At 44.7% G+C, this 20,243-nt stretch overlaps 1 protein-coding gene across 1 annotated transcript in view; it reads left to right on the top strand.

The window, feature by feature from the left end:
- LOC104406789 (voltage-dependent N-type calcium channel subunit alpha-1B-like) overlaps positions 1 to 20,243 on the top strand; it is a gene marked incomplete at its 5' end in the record, with an annotated part of 286,797 nt that overhangs the window by 135,940 nt on the left and 130,614 nt on the right. Inside the window, 3 exon segments of the mRNA XM_010015879.1 lie at positions 8,117 to 8,232; positions 18,122 to 18,178; positions 18,911 to 18,985. Coding sequence (XP_010014181.1) covers positions 8,117 to 8,232; positions 18,122 to 18,178; positions 18,911 to 18,985 — 248 coding nt within the window.

The raw sequence follows: 20,243 nt of genomic DNA, 5'->3' as shown, positions 1-20,243 counted from the left end.
TGGTGAAGCCTGAGGTATTTCCAGACCAGCCTGTGAAGAGAAATAGTCTTTCCTGGGGTTTACTCATCTGGCTGTGATAACCAAGTGTGGAGAGGCACTGCAGTGGCCAGTTTAAATTTTCCCTGCATAAGTATTACCATAATCCTTCAGGCCAGGTTGGGCAGGGCTTGGAGCAACCTGTTCTAGTGGAAGGTGTCCTTGCCCATGGCAGGGGGCTGGAACTGGAGGAGCTTTAAGGTTCCTTCCAACCCAGATCAGTCTGATTCTATGGCAACGTGGTCCAGAGCTGCTCTGTCCTGAGATGTGCAGCACCTGCCTCTTGTTCTATGAGACCACCTGGTGGAAAAGCTGCAGGGAGATGTTTTGAACGGATGCAGCATCTTTGTGACAGCAGGAGCCTGGCAAGGGACACAGCTACAGACCATGCTGGCACCTTGCAGGCAGACCAGGGTCAGGGTAAATGCTGCTTTAATTCTTCACTGCTGCACACTGTTTTGAGCAGTCTACAGCATGGGGTGATGCTCCCTGGGCAGAGTCCCATTAAACACTCTCCTGGTTGTATGCTCTAGACTGTCAGGGGGATATCTGTTTCTAACTGCTGTACCTTGGGTCACTGAGGCTTTTGTGCTCCCTGGGAGGAAGCAGAGACCCATCCAGACCTTGCTGAACCAGCTGTCTCGGTGACTTGCTCTGCTGAGTTCCATGACATGTTTTCCCATCCTGAGGAATTTTGCCAGATTGAGATCATAAAACTTCAGCCTGCAAAGACATGCAGAGGCTGGAGGAAGAATCAGGCTGATTAATTTGTCATAATGGCAAAGTGTTCTTCTGTCCTCCTTCTCCCTCATTACAGAGATAATCATTCATTTTCCCTGCACATTCGTTCCAAGTTCACTGTTGCCTGCTGTGATCTGACTTTGGCTGCTGTTAATTATTTGCAGCGAAAGAGCTGCATCATGAAAGAGATGAGGTTCTGCTTGCTTTCTCTTTGCTTTTAGGCTTTCCCCAGCCTGTGCTTAAAAAGGAGCAGAAAGCAAAAAAACTTATTTTCTTTCCTGTTGTTCCTTGCTCATCCCCCTTTGTAACAAAGCCATTGTTGCAAACAGGAAACGTGGGAGCAGCATGTGTGTTTCTTGCAGACTGGGCAGCAATGATTTTCCAGGTGAGCTTCATCTCACCAAGCTAAATGTCCTATCGAATGTGAATCCTTTGCCTCTTTCATGGTATTGGTTAGTATAGGAGGGATGGACTACTTTTATTTGTTCTTCTGTTATGCTGCAATAAAATTAAAATCTGTAATATAGGAATGATACATAGGAGACCTCAATTTTATTATCCTGGGGCCTCTCCTTCGGACTCAGTGGTAGAGACTTGATGAACAGAGCCAGAGGTTCATCCAGCAATTGCAGTAGGCTGATCCTATGAGATAAATGATGCTTTTTAATACTTTTTCTCTCTTTGTTGTTGCTTCCTTCGAGCCAGGTTTGCCCAGCTGTGGCACAGCATTTCAAGTCGGATTAGGTAGAATCAAAGTGAAATTGGTACCAGCTGAACATAAAGACAAAAGGAAGGAGGATGTATTGAAGGCTTCACCTCTGTGCTGTTCCTCTTTCTAGAAATACAACATGTATCCCTTATCTGGCTTGCATTTGAAGCATCTTCCTGCTATGTTCAGTGATAAAAGTGACTGTGAAGCCTGGCTTGGTGCTGTGAGATCAATCTCTCAGTGATACTTACATCCTTTATCAGCTGGTTGAGGAGAGCTATATTTTCCCCCTCTTTAGAGCAATGAGAAGGAAGTAGAAGCAGCTGTAGCTGTGCAGGATTGATTGAGTCAGTCCTAAACTGTAGGTATAAGGATGGGTTAAGCAGCTGAGCCAGCTGGGTCTGTATGTTTGGGCTCAGCCTGGGAGAGACGGACATGCCCCCTCAGGCCATGCCCAGTATGATCTTGGCCATCTGTAGCTCCAGGTGAGATAGAAACGTATAATACTGTGTGTCTTTAGGATTTCATGCAGCTGATGGGACAGCCTGTGGTAGATGATGAGCCATAGAGCTTTGACATCTTCCACATTAAGAAGTCTTAGTCCTCTTCTGGGCTTTTCTTGTTTAATAACAAGGTTCAAAATTCTGACTTTGAGTAAACCACCTTTATAGGCAGGAAAACAATATCTTGGAGGCACTAAATGTCACTGGCATAAGGAAGTTCTTACTAATGTTTTTCCAGGTAAATCAGTTGCTTGGTTTCATCTCATTCCAGCAGTTTCTGGTGTGATGTCTCTGTGCTCCTGGGAGGTGTTTTCTTTCACCTCCCTCAGATTTTCTTCTTGCCCAAATGAGGTGCATTTCCATGCTTTTTCTTCTTGTTTCAGATGGCTTTCTAATCAATCTGCTTTCTTACATTCAACCTGGGCCTGATTTTAGAGGTATTGAAAACAGAGATTTAATAATACATGTGTTTCTTTTCACATTTTCAGATCAGTAAGTTGGAGGCATCAAATTAGCTTTAGTTTTGCCTGCAGGTTTCTCTGCACTTGAGGAGTTTGCCTGATAATAACGATACCTTGACTCATCCTTGAAGTCTTCCTGGGCCTTTCTGTGGTAAAGATGTCTGATGCTATAGTAAAGAAACCCGTGTCCTTGCTGATCTCATTTTGTTTGCAGCCCTGCTGGGTGCAAGGTACTGGCTACAAACACAGCTGAGCAACATCCTTCTGGGTTTGCACCTTCCCATCTAGAAATTGCGCTGGTTTTTTATTTACTTCTGGATTTATTTAGTATTTTTTCTTCCTAAGCTAAATTTGATTCTGCCTTCCATCTGTATTTCCAACTCACCATGTTAGTGGTACTGAAGGGAATGATGGTCTCTCTCCTTTTCTCCCCTGTCCCTTCCTCTTGTCCCTTGCTGTCTGAGTGCTGTAGTGAATAATTCAGCCCCTGCTGTGGCTGCCTTTCCTCCTCTCCTAGGGTACTTTTTGTTAGAAACACCAAAGGCTGGTGCCTTTGAGGTGCTGGCCTGAAGGGTGTCATCCCTGCAGGACTGCTGTTCTTCTGCTACTGCCTCCCTGGCAGCCCTTTTCAGGCTCTCTGAGCTGTGTTGTGAGCTGAGGTGGGTCCTTTAATCCCTAGAAGTTCAAAGAGTCACTGATGCTGCTGTTGATGATGGTTTCCTAGTGGCAGAACCAGATAAGTTGTGGCTGCCCCATCCCTGGCAGTGTTCAAGGCCAGGTTGGACACAGGGGCTTGGAGCAACCTGCTCTAGTGGAAGGTGTCCCTGCCCATGGCAGGGGCTGGAACTGGGTGAGCTTTAATGTCCCTTCCAATACAAACCAGTCTGGGATTCTATGCCAGTGCACCCTACTGAAGCAAAATGCTGCAGGAATCAAGGAAAGATGATGACCATGGTCCCTGCTCAGATCCTTTGCTTTGCTGTTGTGATTCACACCCCCCCCATTCCTATCTGGTGTCCTGCCTCCCTCTGCACTGCCCTAAGTCACCACACCTCACCACTGCACCTGCACTGCACTAAGTCACCTAACCCTCTCCATCCTCACAGGAGGGGTGAGGATGCTCTGCAGGGTCCCAGACTCTTCCTGTGTCTGCATCCAGGACACCTGAGTATCTGCTTTTCTCTCTTTCCTCTCCCCACTGTCCACCTTGCTCCTGCTCACTCTCCATCTTGGGCTCCCTCAGTGCCTCTGTCTCTCAAAACACATTTCCATAAGGTAAACTAAATATTTAGCACTGCCAAAGCTTCAAGTCTTTGGTTGCATAAACAGTGACAGTCATAAAGATGTTGGGCTTTTTTGTTGCTTTCTGCCTTATAAAGGATTTATCATTCTCCAGGAAGACAAAAGACAGAGTTATGAACCCGTAGAACAAATTCTTTCCCTGGAGCAAGAATCTGCTTTTCTATAAACACATGGATGCTTCTGCTGTTAGTGAATGAAATGGTAGGAGCATTAACTGGATCAGACCTGGTGAAGCAAGCCCCGAGGTGCTTTGCAGGACTGTGTGTGTGAGGGAGCAAACTCAATCACACAAGTACTGCAGGACCTAGAGAATGGCAGGAGCACAAATTTGCCTTCCATGTTATTGTAACTGGCTTCACCCAAGCAGTTGGGATTTGGTTGGATTAGGACAAGGTGACAAACCCCAGCATCAGAAACAGACCTGAGAGGTAAAGAAAAATTTAACTGAAGGCTCTTCTCCCATTTCCTTCTCCCAGTTGATTAACCAAAGTAACTGGTAGGAAATGGACTTCCTCCCATAAAATACAATTGTTTCTGCTTACATGTGGGTGCTCTCAGGATGCTGGGAGGCCTGGAGGTGTGTGCAGTCCTTGTGCTGAGAAGGCACAAGGCACTCTGGAGGACCCCATAAGTGACATGCAGCCCCTGAGCAAGTGATTGCAGCCTGCCAAAAGCACAAAAGATTTGGTTTTACTGAAAACTGCAGATAGTGTTGTGCTCATCTTACTACCTTTCTTATCCATCATGTTCGTATGTTTGGGTGCTACAAGTGCATGTTCTTATCTCTTCAGTCCCTTTGCAGCCTCTTAAGGAAATTCCTATCTCAGTCTTGCTCTTGTTCAAAGCTTACTGAGAGTTAGGTGCATAATTGTCACGAAGTGTCTTTTGGGGTTCCTTTCTTGCTGAATGTAAAAGGAGTGGATTGAAGCAGAAATTCTGAACACTTTCCATCCAAGCAGCCCCAGAGTAGCACAACACACGTGATTTTGTGCCACTGCTACTCTTCCAGCAGGTGTTGTGATGCTTTTCCACCTTGCCAGGCAGCCACAGGAGCTGCTGTTCTCCATCTTCTACCTTCAGCCTGTTCCTCCCTGCTCCTGAGTGACATGGGCTGCTTAACAGGCTGCTGACAGGTACCAAATCTCCTCTTGGGCGTTGCTTCACATTGAGGCAATCAAGCTTACAAATCAGGCCTCCTGTCTTGGCCAATTTTGTTTCTCCACCTGGAGAATTCCTGAGTTTTGGCCTGTGAGTAACTCGCTGAAACATCTGCAGTGCTGGCAGGTTCCTTTGCCAGCAGCTCACCCACTTAAGTTATCTGGCTCCTCTCCATTCCTGAGGGCTGTATTTCTCCAGGCAGGACTATGTCCCTGGATATCATGTGCCATCCAAGACCAACTTATTCCTTTGATGTACTTGGACTGGAGATGAAACCAATACTGATTTATTTTTTTTTTTTTTTTTAATATTTTTAATTTACTTGTTTTTTAGACTTAAAATTCTAAAAGTTCTTTACATCTTTACAACATTCCAGGAGTCCCTGGCAGAGTCCTTCTGAGATCTGTGCTTCTTTCAGCTCACTCTGAACAGTGTTAAAGATTCAGTAGCTGAAGGCTGTTCTCCCATTTTAACACCTGAGGTTTCATGAGATCATGTGTAGCTCAGTGGTGTTACTCTGGATGAGCAGCTAATTACTTGTGTTGCTATTAGGAATTGCTAGTCATCAGCCCCATTAGTGGCAGCTATAACAGCGATGCTACATCATCTCTCTCTGCCTCTTCCCTGGGAGTGGGAAACATTCCTGTCTGCTTTCCAAGCAGCAAATCTGACTTGCAGAGGCTTAAGTGTGATTAGTCTTGCAGTAGACCTGCTGTCACCCTGGGAGTGGGCCATGAAACCCAAGACCAGGAGGCACATTCCAAGATGTTCTATCTCCGTTTTCTGCTGTCTTATAGGAAAGTTAATCAGAGTCTCAGGGAATGATGATTGTGGGTTGTTTAATTTTTCCCTTTTTGGTTGCTGTGACAGTATTTTTAATTTAAGGCCAGTATGGATAAAGTACTTGTAAGAACTTCACTGGTTTATAGTCTTTTCCTAACCCTGGTAGTTACTCATGAGTTGACCTTGTCTCTTTTGTGGCTGGGGAGGGGGGGCTGCTCCTGAATTTCTCTGAAGTGGCAACTTCAGTGCATACTTGCAGTAAGATTTATTTTCCTCTTCTACCCACCAAGGTGATAAGCAACAATCATCCATTTTCATGGTGGCTTTAAGCACCGACCACTCTTGAGAAGAAAAATGTGACACGTTAGGCTTGAGTAGATGGCATGTGGTTTCCATGATGAATGCCCTTCCTTTGATTTCTGTTTGTTCCTGCTGTCTCTGTAGAATCAGTTATTCCCAACTGTCATGTTGTAACTAAATGCACTGTAGTCATTGTAGTCATGTACTCAGAGTGTGGCTTCTTCCAAAGCAGTGTCTACTGTTGCTGTACGGCATGTGGGAGTACCAACCTTTCAGCTTTCCTCCTTTTAATGCCTATCTGGACAGTGCTAAAAAAGAATGTTTTGGAAGGCTTCTGGGGCATCAGGAGGTTGACAAAACCCAGGTATGAGAATGAGTGAACATCATTATTCACTCCAGAACTGGCCAAAATTCTGGAGGACCAGCTATGAAGACAGACCAGGAGGCAGCATATTGCCTGCTCAGGTTTCCTTCTGGTGATTTGGGAGATTTTTGCAGTCAGTAGCAATTCTGCCAAATAAAAGAGGAAACTTACTTAGTGCTACCAAACAGTCCCATGGGACTTTCTGTATTTTCATTTAGAACTGGCAGGAAAACTTCAGCTGAAATATTTTTAGATAAAATATGGCATTTTGGTGTCCTGTGAAAAATGTGCGTAGCTGTACAGAAACTACTGAAGGTTTGCAGCTTTGCACAGTTTCTCTCTTGTTTTCTTACATGTTTAAAGTTGAGATTAAAGGGACAAGTTCTAGGTAGCTGTTACTTTCCTTAGGCCAGATAGGAGCTGGCAGAGGATGAGAGGATTTGCAAGGAAAAGCTCTCCCTTGCCTGCTCTGGAGGGATGAGGGAATGGTTCATCTGTTGCCCTTCCTGCCTGCTCCGGTCCTTCATAAAGGACATAATGAAGTGGTGGAACACTGTCACAGGGTGCCCAGAGAAGCTGTGGCTGCCCCATCCCTGGCAGTGTTCAAGGCCAGGTTGGACACAGGGGCTTGGAGCAACCTGTTCTAGTGGAAGGTGTCCCTGCCCATGGCACGGGTTGGGACTGGATGAGCTTTAATGTCCCTTCCAACACAAACCAGGCTGGGATTCTATAAAACTCCCCACCGGGTGTTGCCTCCTGCTCCCACCCAGCACAGCCCAGCTTTGGGAAGTTTGTGGTGACTCAAGCCTACAGCGGCAGGAACTGTGGCCCCTCCATGTCTGGCAATTTAAATGCATGTTGTCACCTTGTGCTGTCTGATCTCATTCTTCCTGCTCCAGAGAGAAATCAAAAGTGAGAGGAGGTCTGTGGCCCCAACCAGCAGGCACTGAACCAGAAATGAGAACATTAAAAACAAAGAGGGAGAAAATCAGTGATCCAGCTGACACGTGCAGGATCCCGACTCATGTGGCAGATACATGCTGAATGCCAAGGAGGAGTTGTCTGTTGAGAGCAATGTTTCAGCTTCCTCTGTTTCAAAGATGGGGTCATGGGCTGCCCTGTCAGGTGGGGGACACAAAAGGGGAGTCAGGAGACTGGGATGCACTGCCAAAATCAAGGCAACAGCTCAGCTGATGGCAGGTCTCGCATCAGTGGCTGGTACTGGTCTGCGTCGCAGTGCTAAGCCAAGTTCTTCCTGCCATCTCTTCTCCGTGGATCACACAGTCCTGCCAAACAAAACAAAAGTGTTAGCTTTGAAGGGTGAAGTGTAGACTGTGAATATAAGGGTGGCTCTGGCACTTTGCAGTTTGTTTTCCCCCTATTTTTAGGGAATAGCAAGATCATTGTTACCCTTAACCCAGAGCATCTGGGCTATTTCATCTTGACCCCAGTATACCCATCCTCACTTGTAAATCTTATTTGAGTTGTGTTTGTCAGTCATCGTAAGCATGGGAGAACTTGAAGAAAGGCTAACAGAGAAGAGGACATCTCTTTCAACACCAAAGAAGTACTGGTGTCACTGTGACATGATATTGTGCTTCTAGAGAAGTTGGGCAACAACACATAGCATGGTGTGGTTTCCACTCACTAATGCTGACATCAATATCACAAGCTTCATAGGTACAACCTGAAAGACAAAAGAGAGGCTGTGTGTTTTTCCTTACCACTTGTGATGTGCTTTCTCATTCTCTTTCCATAGTGAATTTGCCAAAGAACGAGAGAGGGTAGAAAATCGTCGGGCTTTCCTGAAACTCCGCAGGCAGCAGCAAATAGAACGGGAACTAAATGGATACTTGGAGTGGATCTTCAAAGCAGGTAAGGCAAGAGATCTGCCATCCTTGTTCAATATGTCTTGTGGCAAGAAGAGTCTGGTGGTGACAGAGAGCTAGTCCTCGGTGTTGGAGGTAACACAAGACTAGAGAGGGCCCAGGTAGCACTTGTTATTTTTGTTGGGCTTGTTTCTGAGCACTCACACTAAAGTTATTGCAAAAGATCTCAGTTTGGTTAAGCAAAATCAAAGGAGCTGGGCCAACTTGCTTTATTGCTGAGATCAAAGCAGTTGTCTTAATACAGTGTGATATAAAAAGTGATACAGTGCCCACAGTCTCCACAGTAAGGAAACTGTTCCCTTGGATGAGTCATTTGTGTTTTATTTACTTTCCATCACAGCTGTTTTATAAACCTCTCTTGCTATGATGGCAAAATACAGTTTTATGAGCTATAGAGATCACTTCCATGGAACTCACCCCAGCACACATTAACATTGCTTTATAACTGTTATAACTGAGCATTGCACTTTATTGCAAGCAATGAGCAACTTCAAGGACCCAAACACACAAATATAACAAAAAATAACATGCTTTGCTTTTCCTTTTATCAGACAGTAAAGATTACCAATAACCTTTCTGTGTCATAGAGTAGCTGACATAACCACAGTGTAATTCATTCACGTAGCATCAAGAAATCTTCTGGGGTTAATTTACTTCCTTGCTTGCTTGTCTGAGAAACTGGAACACCTGAGTAAAGTGAAAATGCCTTCTCAAACACTGATGTGGGGAGAAAGAAGCAATGGTTTCTCGAATAGATGTTCAGGTGCCTTTCTAGGCATGTCAGCTTCATCCTTGCTCTTTACAAATGGGGAAACTGAGGTCAAACTTTATACAACGATTCACCTGACATTAACTGATGGCAGAACTGGTCCTAACCTGTGGGCTGGTGCCACACTAAAAGCCATGTCACTATTGCTTGTTTTGAAACCCATACTGATGCTAGAGGCCAGATGTGCCAAAATGTGCTCATGCAAGCAAATAAATGTATGATCACAGCATATCATTGTGCATGCATAAACTGTGTACAAGCCAGGGGACAGAGCATCCTGGTGCTGTTCTGTGGGTAAGCTGTTCTTTGTCTGGATTTACAGCTTCTGTTTCATGTGCACAAGCTGGGTGCCAGTATTTGAAAAAGCATTTTCACGTGGCTTTTGCTGCTTTGCTTCTGCTTTCTCCTCTGAAGGGATCTGCTGGCTGATGTTCCCCAGGGAGCAGGGCTCTGCCCTGCTGCAAGTCGCTCCCAGGAGGGCAGTGGTGTGGCCATGACTTTTGACAACCTGGCCAGAGAGAAAAAAGGCTGAATCATTGAAATGTAAACCAGGAAGAAGTAGCAGCAGTTGATACAGTGTCTGGAACCCATTATTTCCCATAGAGTGACAATTGAGAGCCAGTTGTATTGATGGACTTTTATTCACTGTGACTGTTCCACAACGACTGTCCTCAGTTAGGTGACCACACTTCATTCTGTGGTTATCTAGGATTAAAAAAAAGAATCATTCACCTCCCATTTATAGCTTGTCTTCCCATGTGTTTTTTAGCTTTTGTGCTACCTCAAATTCAAATTACTGGTTTATCCAGCTCTCTGTGGTTCTCCTTTGTCTCTGATGCCAAAGGCTTTTAGGGCTTTTAATCTTAGTTTTAAGGCTTTCACGATTTCTCTAAATCCTGGCCTCCCCATCCGTAAAATAAAGACGACAATTCCCTTGCAGGGTTGCTTCCTTTAGATTTGGTGACTGTTCTGCCAAGAAGAGCCATGCAGAGGTCATTAGCTGAACTTGTCTGAAAGTTGAGGTGGAGAAGTTACAAAACATACTGACAATCTCTGCTCCAGCTTTGCATCCCTGTGGGAATGGCTGGCTATTCTATTTCTCTGTTGCCAGTGCTGAATAAATACCACATAAGTATGCTGCAAAATGCCCATCTTTTTATTTTATCTAATAACACAAGATCCAGAAGGTTTTCTAGAACAGGAAAGTGTATGCAAAATAGCTGAATCAGGGAATAATAAAAATACTCTGTAAAAGCATGGTTGAAAATACAATAGGAATATACAGAAAGCTTCCAGTACAGCTGAATAATATCAATAATTAAAATCAGCTTAGCAGTGTTAGCAAATCTTTGGATACAAAAGCTATTGTGAAGGCTAACCAAAACAGAATCGAGTGTTTTGAATTCAGGAGCTGAAATATGTGACTGCCATTGATGGGGATTTCCCATTTCTGCTTCAGAGGCCAGGATTTCAGCTAGGAAATGATCTTGGATTTCCAGACTAGACAGTCAGTCTTCCTCGTTCAGGCCTGTGTGTGGGACAATGTCGGTATTCATGCAAATATCTGGTTTTGAATTCCTCTGGCATCCTTGCCCTCATTGAATCTTGTAGCAAGGAGGTTAATGTGTTAACAGTTGGTTTGATTTAAAAAAGAATCAAACCAACCCACCAAACAGTATGTCCTGCCCTTGATTTTAAACACGTTGCCTTCCTGCAGTGAGAAGAAGAGCTCAGGAGTGCACTTCCTATGTCTTTTTATTTCTTTCTTTCTCTGCTTTCTCTAACCTACCTTGTTTCATCTTATTTTCCTGCTGTAAAGCATCAGAACCCATCTGCTCAACCCCCTCCCTTCCTATGGAAGGCTCTCCAGGCTTCTAATACTTATAATATCCTCCCTGAGCAGTTTTTCTCATTTATTTTTGATATAAGGTAGGAAAGCTGCATCCCAGTGATTCATAAAGTAGCATTTAATGCTTTGATAGTTTTTGCTCTGTAATGTTTTACATATTCTCAGTAGTTGCTGGAGCTGCAAAGGAGGTTTCCTTGTTCTTGGTAGTTCTCAAGTTTTTACCTCAAGGGCTCTAACTGGTTTAGGACTAAGGAAAGGAGTTGAGTGTCTAAAATCACTCCTTCATCTATACACTATCTCCTATTTGTCAATGATTTTAATTTAACATTGTCCTCAGCATTTATTGACCACTCTTGAATGTCTTTAATGTTTCTTACAGCCTCACCTACTCGTAATCTGAATGATGCTGCATTACCTCTTGCTGTACGTATTGCATTAAAAAACATGCGTAAGATAAAATTTGAAGGGTTTTCACTATCAACCCTTTCTTATACTGAATTTGTAGACACTTCAGTCCTCCAGAAGGAAACAATGAGGTCTTTGTTTCCTGCCTTTTAAATGCTGACTCAAGTATGTTCCAGACTTGGTCTAATGACTTGTCTTATACTTGTGGTGTAAGAATGAAACTTCTTTAATAACCTGGCTCTTCAGTAGCTGAATTATACATTTTTTATTTCTTTTTTCTAGTGGTATCTTTAAATTTTTTTCCAGTGGTAAAGTAAGAGCATAAAGAGGAAGAAAAATACTAATGAAAAGTGCTTGTGAAGTTTTCAAGGAGGTACCTTGGCAGAGCTGACAGATTTTGGTGCCAGCTCACTATTGATAAATCACCAGAAGCGCAGTTGTGGTTAAAATGGAGGCAAACATAGCTCAGGCTGTTTTAAATGTGGATTGTTTAACACTGCTGCATGTCTGCTTGAGGGATCTATACCAAGATGCCTTAAACAGTGGCAACCTTAATGTGCAAATACTTGAGTGATTTATACTTAATACAGGAAGCCTGAATTGATAAAGTGCTTAACAAATGCTGCCTTAACAAAGGGTTGGAGAATGAAAGAGAAAAGTATAACACAGATAAATGTGCTGAATTTAGACGTGCATGACTTGAAAGAAAAAACTTAACCCACAGTCTGATCAATTTTCTTAGGGTTTGAATTGACTTTCTTCACTTAGGATTATACAGAAGCCAAGCAGGATGTTTCTAGCTTTGCTTATTTCTCAGGTGCCTGATGAAGAGTGGATACACAGGGTAGTCAGGAGAGTTTAAATATATTCAAATGAGTTAACAGGTGATTTCATGTAAAATTTCCATATCATGAGGTCAAGACTAAGCAAGGAGTCTGGAGCATCTCTCTTACGAGGAGAGATTGTGGGAGCTGGGCCTGGTCAGTCTGGAGAAGAGCAGCCTGAGAGGGGATCTCATCAATGCAGATCAGTATCTCAAAGGCAGGTGCCAGGAGGATGGTGCCAGGCTCTGTCCAGTGGTGGCCAGTGACAGGAAGAGGAGCAATGGCCATAAACTGAAACACAACAAATTTCACCTCAACATGAGGAAGAACTTCTTTACATTGATGGTGTCAGAGCCCTGGCACAGGCTGCCTGGGGGGGTTGTGGAGTCTCCCTCTCTGGAGACATCCCAAACCCACCATGGACACATTCCTGTGTGACCTGCTCTGGGTGGCCCTGCCTTGGCAGGGGTTGCACTGGATGATCTCCAGAGGTCCCTTCAACCCTGATGATTCTGGGATTCTGTGGATGAAAATCATAACTCAGTAGAAGTTTGGGGTTTTTTTTGAGGATGTCAGGAAGAAATGTCATGCCACCTTAAATAACTTAGAAATCTGTAAGCATCTTAGAAGAATGAATATCTTAATGCTTTGAAAACTAGTGTGAGTTGCAGGCTAGAAGCAATGATCAAATCCTATAGTCTCTTGCATCTCATAGAATTTAGGTAAAAAATTTGTATTGCAATTGGCATGTCAAGCTCATAAACATTGACTTTCTATATCGTTTATAAGTGAAGTGTAGGGATCAGCTAGAAACAGACCTTTAATCTTAAATTTAACCTTGAAGAATAAAGTCAACTGTCTATTTCTTAGTAAATTCTTTGAACGGACCAACTCTTCCCACCACTAGAAGACAGCTGATACAGGTATACAAGGTGATGCTTGGCGCTGTGTTGTTCGTCAAGGCACAGGACAACAGTTCTCTTCCCTAAACACCTCTTCTTCAGTTCAACCAATATAAAATAGAGTCTTACTGGTGATGAGCAAACTCTGTCCTGTTCCACCTGCTGCGTGCTGGGACAGGCTCTGCTCTTTGCTTCATGTTTTCGTTGGGCTCTGTGTAAAGTCTGTACCAAGTCAATTTGAAACTGTGCCTTTCAGAGGAATTAAAAAGGGCTGAAGCCAAGCAATGTAATCCATGCAAATGACTTTGCCACTGCTGCTTTCTCCATTAAACTCCTCAAAACTTGTAGCAACTATTAGGCTGTTATGCTGCATTTCCAGCCAAGAGTTAGAAGACCTCTGCACAGAGCAAAACGTGCTTAAGCCCACAAATATTCTTTTGAAGATGTTTCTCTTATCTAACAAGGACATACAGGATTTTGAAAACACTTTGCTTGGAGGCTGGAAGTCTTTCACTTCAGAGCTAATCAAGTTGCATGTCTTTTGCATTTTAATTCTTTGTAAGTCCATCTCTTTCACACAGCACTGATTCTGTAATTTGAATGCCATTCCTTGACACAACAAAGCTTTATGAACCTCAGGTTTCAGCTTTCTGTAGAAGAAACAGAGAAACAAGCCCCTTGATACAGCTGGGAGAAGACACCAACAATCAGTGACAAAGGGCAGGAATATGAGTGAGAAGGCAAGGGAGGGTAATTGCCAGAAAGACAAATTTGAGTTCCCTGTGAGCGGGATGGCTTCTTCTATTCTTTTTGTATTCACTTCTATTTAACAAGTCTGAAGCTTCACCAGTTATTGAATTGTTCTTTCTTTTTCCTAACTTCCTTTGCTTGTTGAATGTGAGTTATTTCTTCTAATCCATTCTTCTTTAGAGCCCACAATGTCCTATGTCCCCATGCCAAAGAGAAAGAGAAGGGACACTGTGTTCCTCTGCTGCTTTTCTTTTATTGTTCAATTTGCCACTTCCTCAGTATAAGTTTGCCTTTATTTCCAGTCCTGGAACATGCTGTATGTTGTCAGTACGTAGTGACCAGCAATTAATCTTATTGCTGGGATATCTCTCACCCTGATATCCTAGTGAAGCCCCTGTGCCTTTGTTTGGAGGCTGGAAAGTTGCTGATCTGATACTGTCTTTGTTGAATATTATTTCTAATGTAGAAGCACTGTTGTTTGGAGGGTTTCCAGGCATCCTAATTATCTTCTTCCAGTCTCTGTTACAGCAATGCCTAAAGGCACTGCAGCTTCTGATCCTCTGCTTAGGATGTTGTATGGCTTTAGAAACAAAAGCTAGCAATGATGACTAACCTGCTGAGCTGGCTTTTTAGCAGGTTTTAAAAACCATGTAAAGCCCCACTAGGGTAAAACAACTTTGGTTTCCCAAAGTGGTGGAAGAGACAAGACAGAAGTAACTATATAGAGAGGGAGAACGGGGGAGAAATGGTGTGGGAGAGTGTTGGGCTTGAGGGAATTGCACAGAGGAAACTTCGGGTTTGTTCATTTTAAGGGAACAGTAAAGCTGAGCCCTGTCTATGGATGGAGATATGTTTGAGCACCAGCTCAGGGCCATGAATTCTGGGGCAAAGGCTCAGCAGGTTTGCAGAGTTGTCTCAAATGAGTATGTACTTTGTAGGTGAAAGTACATTGGTATCATGTTGTCACACCTTACACATTCTGAGGTTCCACTGGCACTTATGAATCTGGTTTCTGAAATCTCATTATGACTGAACCTCTTATCAGTCTGACTGGGGACACAGGTGACACTGGAACATCAGATGGCATAAGCACACTATCGCAAATCATGGTGATTATGTATCCACACAGTTCTCGGTACCCAGAGGTGATTTGGGGACTCAGGATTGTTCCTCTCCTGCTGCCCAAAGGACAATGGAAAGTCATGACAAATTGTTACAGGAACATGCAACAGAAGATGCTGCTTGTAAACGGGAAAACAAGAATTCCTTTTTCCTACTTAGAGATCTTTGACTATAACCAGTGCAATGATTGTCCTGCACTGATACAAATTGAGTGCAGGACTGAGCTTCCAACTAAGGGAATAGGCTCTTTCTTTCCTGGAGCGTTTTAGTGTTTGACAAGACGTGACTGAAACCAGCAACCGTCAGAAGATTGACCAGTAAGTGTGCTGGCTCTCGCTGGGATATTCTCTCTGCAGACACAGCACTCTTGCATTGCATTCACTCAGGAGCTGTCCCTGAAGAGCAGCTGCCTGTTTTCTGACCTTTGCCAGCTCATTATTTTCATTGCTCGCCTGCATGCAGTGTGTCTGCTCCCTGCAGTGGCTGGTACTAACACCAAATACCATTTAATTGCCAAATGCTGTCTAAAAGCTAGCCTTTCTTTCTGGGAGTGACAGAAGAGTTCCTTTGCAATGGGTTAACTTTCCCATGCTTGCTTTTTCTTACAAGACCTGAACACACATTCTACTCCAAATGGTTTTGACTTTTCACTGTGATTTGTTAGTATGTAGAACAGGAAAGAAACCACATCTGCATTGTGCACAGGAGCACAAAATGGAGAACCCCAAAGTACTGAACTAATCCCTGAATCGAAAGGAGTGCAGAAACATCTACGTAACACTACTGACTACCAGTACTAAGAATTAGACTTGTTTTCTATGCACAATCCTGTGCAATGATGTGGGTATATCACTTTCAGATATGACACAAAGCTTTTAAAATCACACTTCAAGAGCAATGCAGGCTTTAAAAAAAAATCTATAGGAAAATGTCCACTGTGAGAGCATCTCAAATTCATGCTGCTTCCAGCACAGGTTTGCTTTGTGTTTCACATCTACAGCCCTTTTGTCCAGCTGCCTTTGGGAAGGGGTCTCCATATCTGACCCATCCCTTCTGTGTGTTTTAGGGCAGACATATTCATTGTTAATTGCTGTTTAACTGCTCCCATATTTTTAACCTCCAAACACCAGTACAGCTTTTCCTTAAGGCAAGACTTTGGAAGAACCTTTTGGTTTCTGAGGTGCTTGTTTGAGAGAGAACTGCCTAAAAAAGTGCATTTCACTTTCCTGACCTGTCTTAACAAGCCTCAGAAAAAAACCTGAATTGGACTGGCTTGTGGGTTTTGGAAGTATTTCATACTTGTTAAAATGCAGATTTTTAGCTCACCTGACATTTCCCTCCCTCTCAGCTCTCCTTTTCTCCATCTCTATGGTGCACTAGTTTGTACTTTCTTATTTTCATAAAATCATAGAATGGTTTGGATTGGAAAGGACCTTAAGATCACCCAGTTCAAACCCTCTGCTGCAGGCAGGGACACCTCACCCTAGACCGTGTTGCCCAAGGCTCTGTCCAACCTGGCCTTGAACGCTGCCAGGGATGGGGCAGCCACAGCTTCTCTGGGCACCCTGTGCCAGCACCTCAGCACCCTCACAGGGAAGAGCTTCTGCCTTAGGTCCAACCTGAACTTCCCCTGTTTCAGTTTGAACCCATCATAGCTTGTCCTATCTCTACAGTCCCTGATGAAGAGTCCGTCTCCAGCATCCTTGTAGCCCCCTTCAAGACACCGGAAGCTGCTCTGACGTCTCCACACAGCTTCTCTTTTCCAGGCTGAACAGCCCCAACTTTCTCAGCCTGTCTTCATACAGGAGGTGCTCCAGCCCCTGATCATCCTCATGGCCTCCTCTGGACTTGCTCCAACAGCTCCATGTCCTTCTTATGCTGAGGACACCAGAATGCACTTTTGTTCTCCTCTGCTTGATTTTTCAGTCTTCCTCAGTCCTGGATATTATTTTTCAGCCTTCTCAATTTACTGTCTTATTAATGGATTATCCACTTTCTTTCCCAGATGATTAGCGAAGAGATTATATAAGGCTTGTGCTGTAATGCTGATCCCTCTAGTATTCTTCTAGACAGTTTTCAGCTACACACTTTGATGTTTGGCCTCTGGTTTGTTTGTGTTATTTCTGTTTTGGAAGTTAACCTTCCATCCAGGCTGGCTTAAATGGACTTTAAAGCAAAATGTGGTGTGAAAACAGTGTTAGATCTTTTAGTAAGATCCCAAGTTACATCAAGCATGTGAAAGAATTTGTCATTTATAATAACATAAGGAAGTGTACAGTTTATCAGCTGCCAATTCAATATTTCTTCTCCTTTAGATTGTCCTTTAGAAAATCCTCACGTGAATTTCCAGCAGTGAGCTAAAATCTATGGTTCAGGCTGTATCAACTGTAGGTTTCAATATTGGCACAGCATGGTGCATAGTGCAAATGGGCTCAAGTGATGATATTTGCATTGTGAAACTTCGGGAAATTTGGTTGTCTTTCACGCAGATACAAATGAGTCAGTTTGGGGAAGTTGCCTTATCAGGGTTTTCCAAATTCTTCTCCTCTAGGAAAGTATAAATTTGTGTTTTGCAGATGAGTTACATAGGGATGGAAAACCAACCATGGTGTTCTAGCACGTCTTGTGCAACCTTAACTGTGCTGGCCAGAACTCCCCCATGGAAACTTGGCAGTGGATTTTATTTGGACAAAGATTTAATGTGATGGCTATTTGGTGATGTTCTGTCTCCTGCCACAGCTGACATGCAGCAGCAATCCCTGCCTGTGTTACCCTGTGCCATGAGACAGAGATCTGTTTTTCAGGGGTTGAGTCAGTCTTCTTGATGGAGGCAGAAAAGCAGCAATTGTTCACTTCTCAAACAGTGTCTCCAATGTGGCTGGGTACAACAGCGTGTGGCTTGCGGTCTTGCCTGGGTCTGAAGGTTTTTGGTCTCCAGAAGTCCCTTGCTGATGATAGCTGGGTAAAGAAACTGGAGTGAGTGGTTGATTGTGAAGAGGGCAATCATAGAAGAAGTGCTACAGTCTCCCAGTGGTGTGTCTGGCCTCCTCCCCCTGCGCAAGAGGGACACGGGATGAGGCACACAGTACTCGGAGCCATCCCTTCCTCCACAGACTCGTTGTACCTGGGTGACACAATGGTGTAAGCTTGGTGATACCTGGCACAGATGCCTGCTGCGTCCAGCTCAGCTGGTTTTAAAGCAGGGATGTCATAAACCTGAAGTTGAACCTTGCTGTTTTCCCTTCCTTTTACAGAGGAGGTCATGCTGGCAGAGGAAGACAAGAATGCAGAAGAGAAATCTCCTCTGGACGGTAGGTGGTTTTGCTGTGTGGTTTTTCCTCCTGTGATACATGAGAGGTTCACCTGTGTATGCTGACATGGTTTTCCATTGTAACAAGTAGGGTGTGAGAAACGCTCTTGCATGCACTTGGCATAGGTTGGGCTAAAGAGTACCTTTTCCTATATCAGGTCTTCTTGAGGTTGCAGGTCGATGGTGACCAGTTACGTGACACACCACCCTGGGATGGGGATCTGCCCTTGGGGTTGGTTGGTCCCTTTTCTGCCTGTGGGACCACACCAGTGTGACCGGTCAGCCTCTGCCAAGCGTGGCTGGCTGTGCCTACGTGCAGTTTGTGGTGGGGGTAGGCTGCAGAGTGGATGCCAGAAGAGAAATGCATTGACCAAGAGAAGGCAGGGCTCTAAACTGAGGTTTCCAAATGGATCTGACAGAGAGACTAAGACCCCTGTTACTTGTAAGCAGTAAGACATAACAGGGTGTGGTGATCCTACCTTCTGATGTGTGACCCTAGTGATGCAGGATGGCTGGAGGTACCGAGCTTCGGATGCAGGCACAGCGAGGCTGCAGGGACTGCTCTCCCTGCGCCTCCAGACTGATGAGCTCTTAGGATGCGACAGCCAGTCGAAGTTCAGTTAAAGATTCTTCCCTCTCCCTTTTCTGACCATCTTTCGTCCTCCCATGTCTCCTCCTTTCCCCTCCCCTCCCTTTCCCTCCTCTTTTTTTTTCTCCTCCCATTCACTGTCAGGGAGGGCCGCCTCGGAAGGGCCGATTCAACAAGGCACCGCGCCGGCAGAGACTAGCAGCGGCAGCAGCTACAACAGTGAGTGGATTGCAAATCACCAGGGGCTTAGGTGGCACAGTGGGGCAGTGCTTCTTCCCCACAGCCCCACGTGCCCAGGTCACCAGCCATGTTTCCTGAGTGGTTTTGCACCTTAGTCCAAGCCACATGGCTCCTTGGGGCATCAGGTGTCTGGCTGCTGGTCCTCCTTGGCCAGCAAGGTGACCTGTGCTCGGGGAGGACTTGGGGATGGAAGAGCTGGGGCTGCAGAAGGTCAGGGCTGAGGTGTGCCTGGCAAATCTTCATGCTTGTGTGCGGGTGCGTGGGGTGTGTGTGTGTTGTGGAAGTTTGTCCAGCACGTGGGTGCAGCCAGAGCTGTTAGTCTCAAGGTGAAATGGGTGTCTGGAAGAGTAGTCTGTGAGCAAACTAGACCATGGAGTAAAGACCTAGCTATACTGAAGTTCACTCTATACTAGTAAGCTGCAGGAGCCCGCCAATGTTCCCAGCCTTGAAGCCAACTGCTATGGAGCAACACATATCTATGCTGGTAAATTATCTTAGTCTCCAAAACAGAGGGACATTGCATCCAAGTTGCTTGAAGAGATGGCACGACCTCATTGCTAAACACATGCAGGAGTTACCTGGGGGAGAAGATAAAGAAGAAAGTGCTTGATTCACACCAGGGAGTGTTGTAAAACTTTATTCCCAGGGCTGGTTACATTCCAGTGGTGGTCCTGGACCTGCTGGAGTGTACTGGGACAGATGCAGTCTGCAGTACCCAAAAGCTGGTAGTGCTGGGACTGAAGATTCAGCCTACTGCTGGGTGGGGAAGAAAAGAGCAAAAGCAGTTTTATTTGCAAACAAAATGGGATCCAGATAACAGGTTAAGAGCATCCTCTCCTCTTTGATCCTCTGAACCTGGGTGGCGGTCTGGGTGTTTCCTTAGCGTGACAGAAGCACTAACACTTGCCTTAGCTGTGGAGGAAGAAGCGCGTTGGTTTCTCTGTCAAGGCAGGAGATTTGTGTCAAGTGAGGGGATCTTCTTGTCCAAACCTACCCCCGGGGCAGTTGCTGCAGAGTGTGTGGTTTGCTGTGTGTGCCATCTGACCAGTATGTATCACCACACCGTGGGGTGTCTTACTGCTGATAGCAAATGGTGCTTAGTTACTGTATGTCTTGAAACTGTTACCAAACTGTGTCAACGTATTTTTTTCTGCTAGTTCTCAAGGTTTCACAGGTAGGTGGTCGTGGGAGCAGTGTCCATCTTACCCCGTGTGCACTGGGTGAATGGTGCAGACCT

The sequence above is a fragment of the Nestor notabilis genome, unplaced genomic scaffold, assembly GCF_000696875.1.
Source record: "Nestor notabilis isolate BGI_N333 unplaced genomic scaffold, ASM69687v1 scaffold5096, whole genome shotgun sequence".
In the NCBI taxonomy this organism is placed as follows: Eukaryota; Metazoa; Chordata; class Aves; order Psittaciformes; family Psittacidae; genus Nestor; species Nestor notabilis.
Note: the sequence above shows the minus strand (reverse complement) of the source record. Positions and strands in the feature narration are given on the sequence as shown.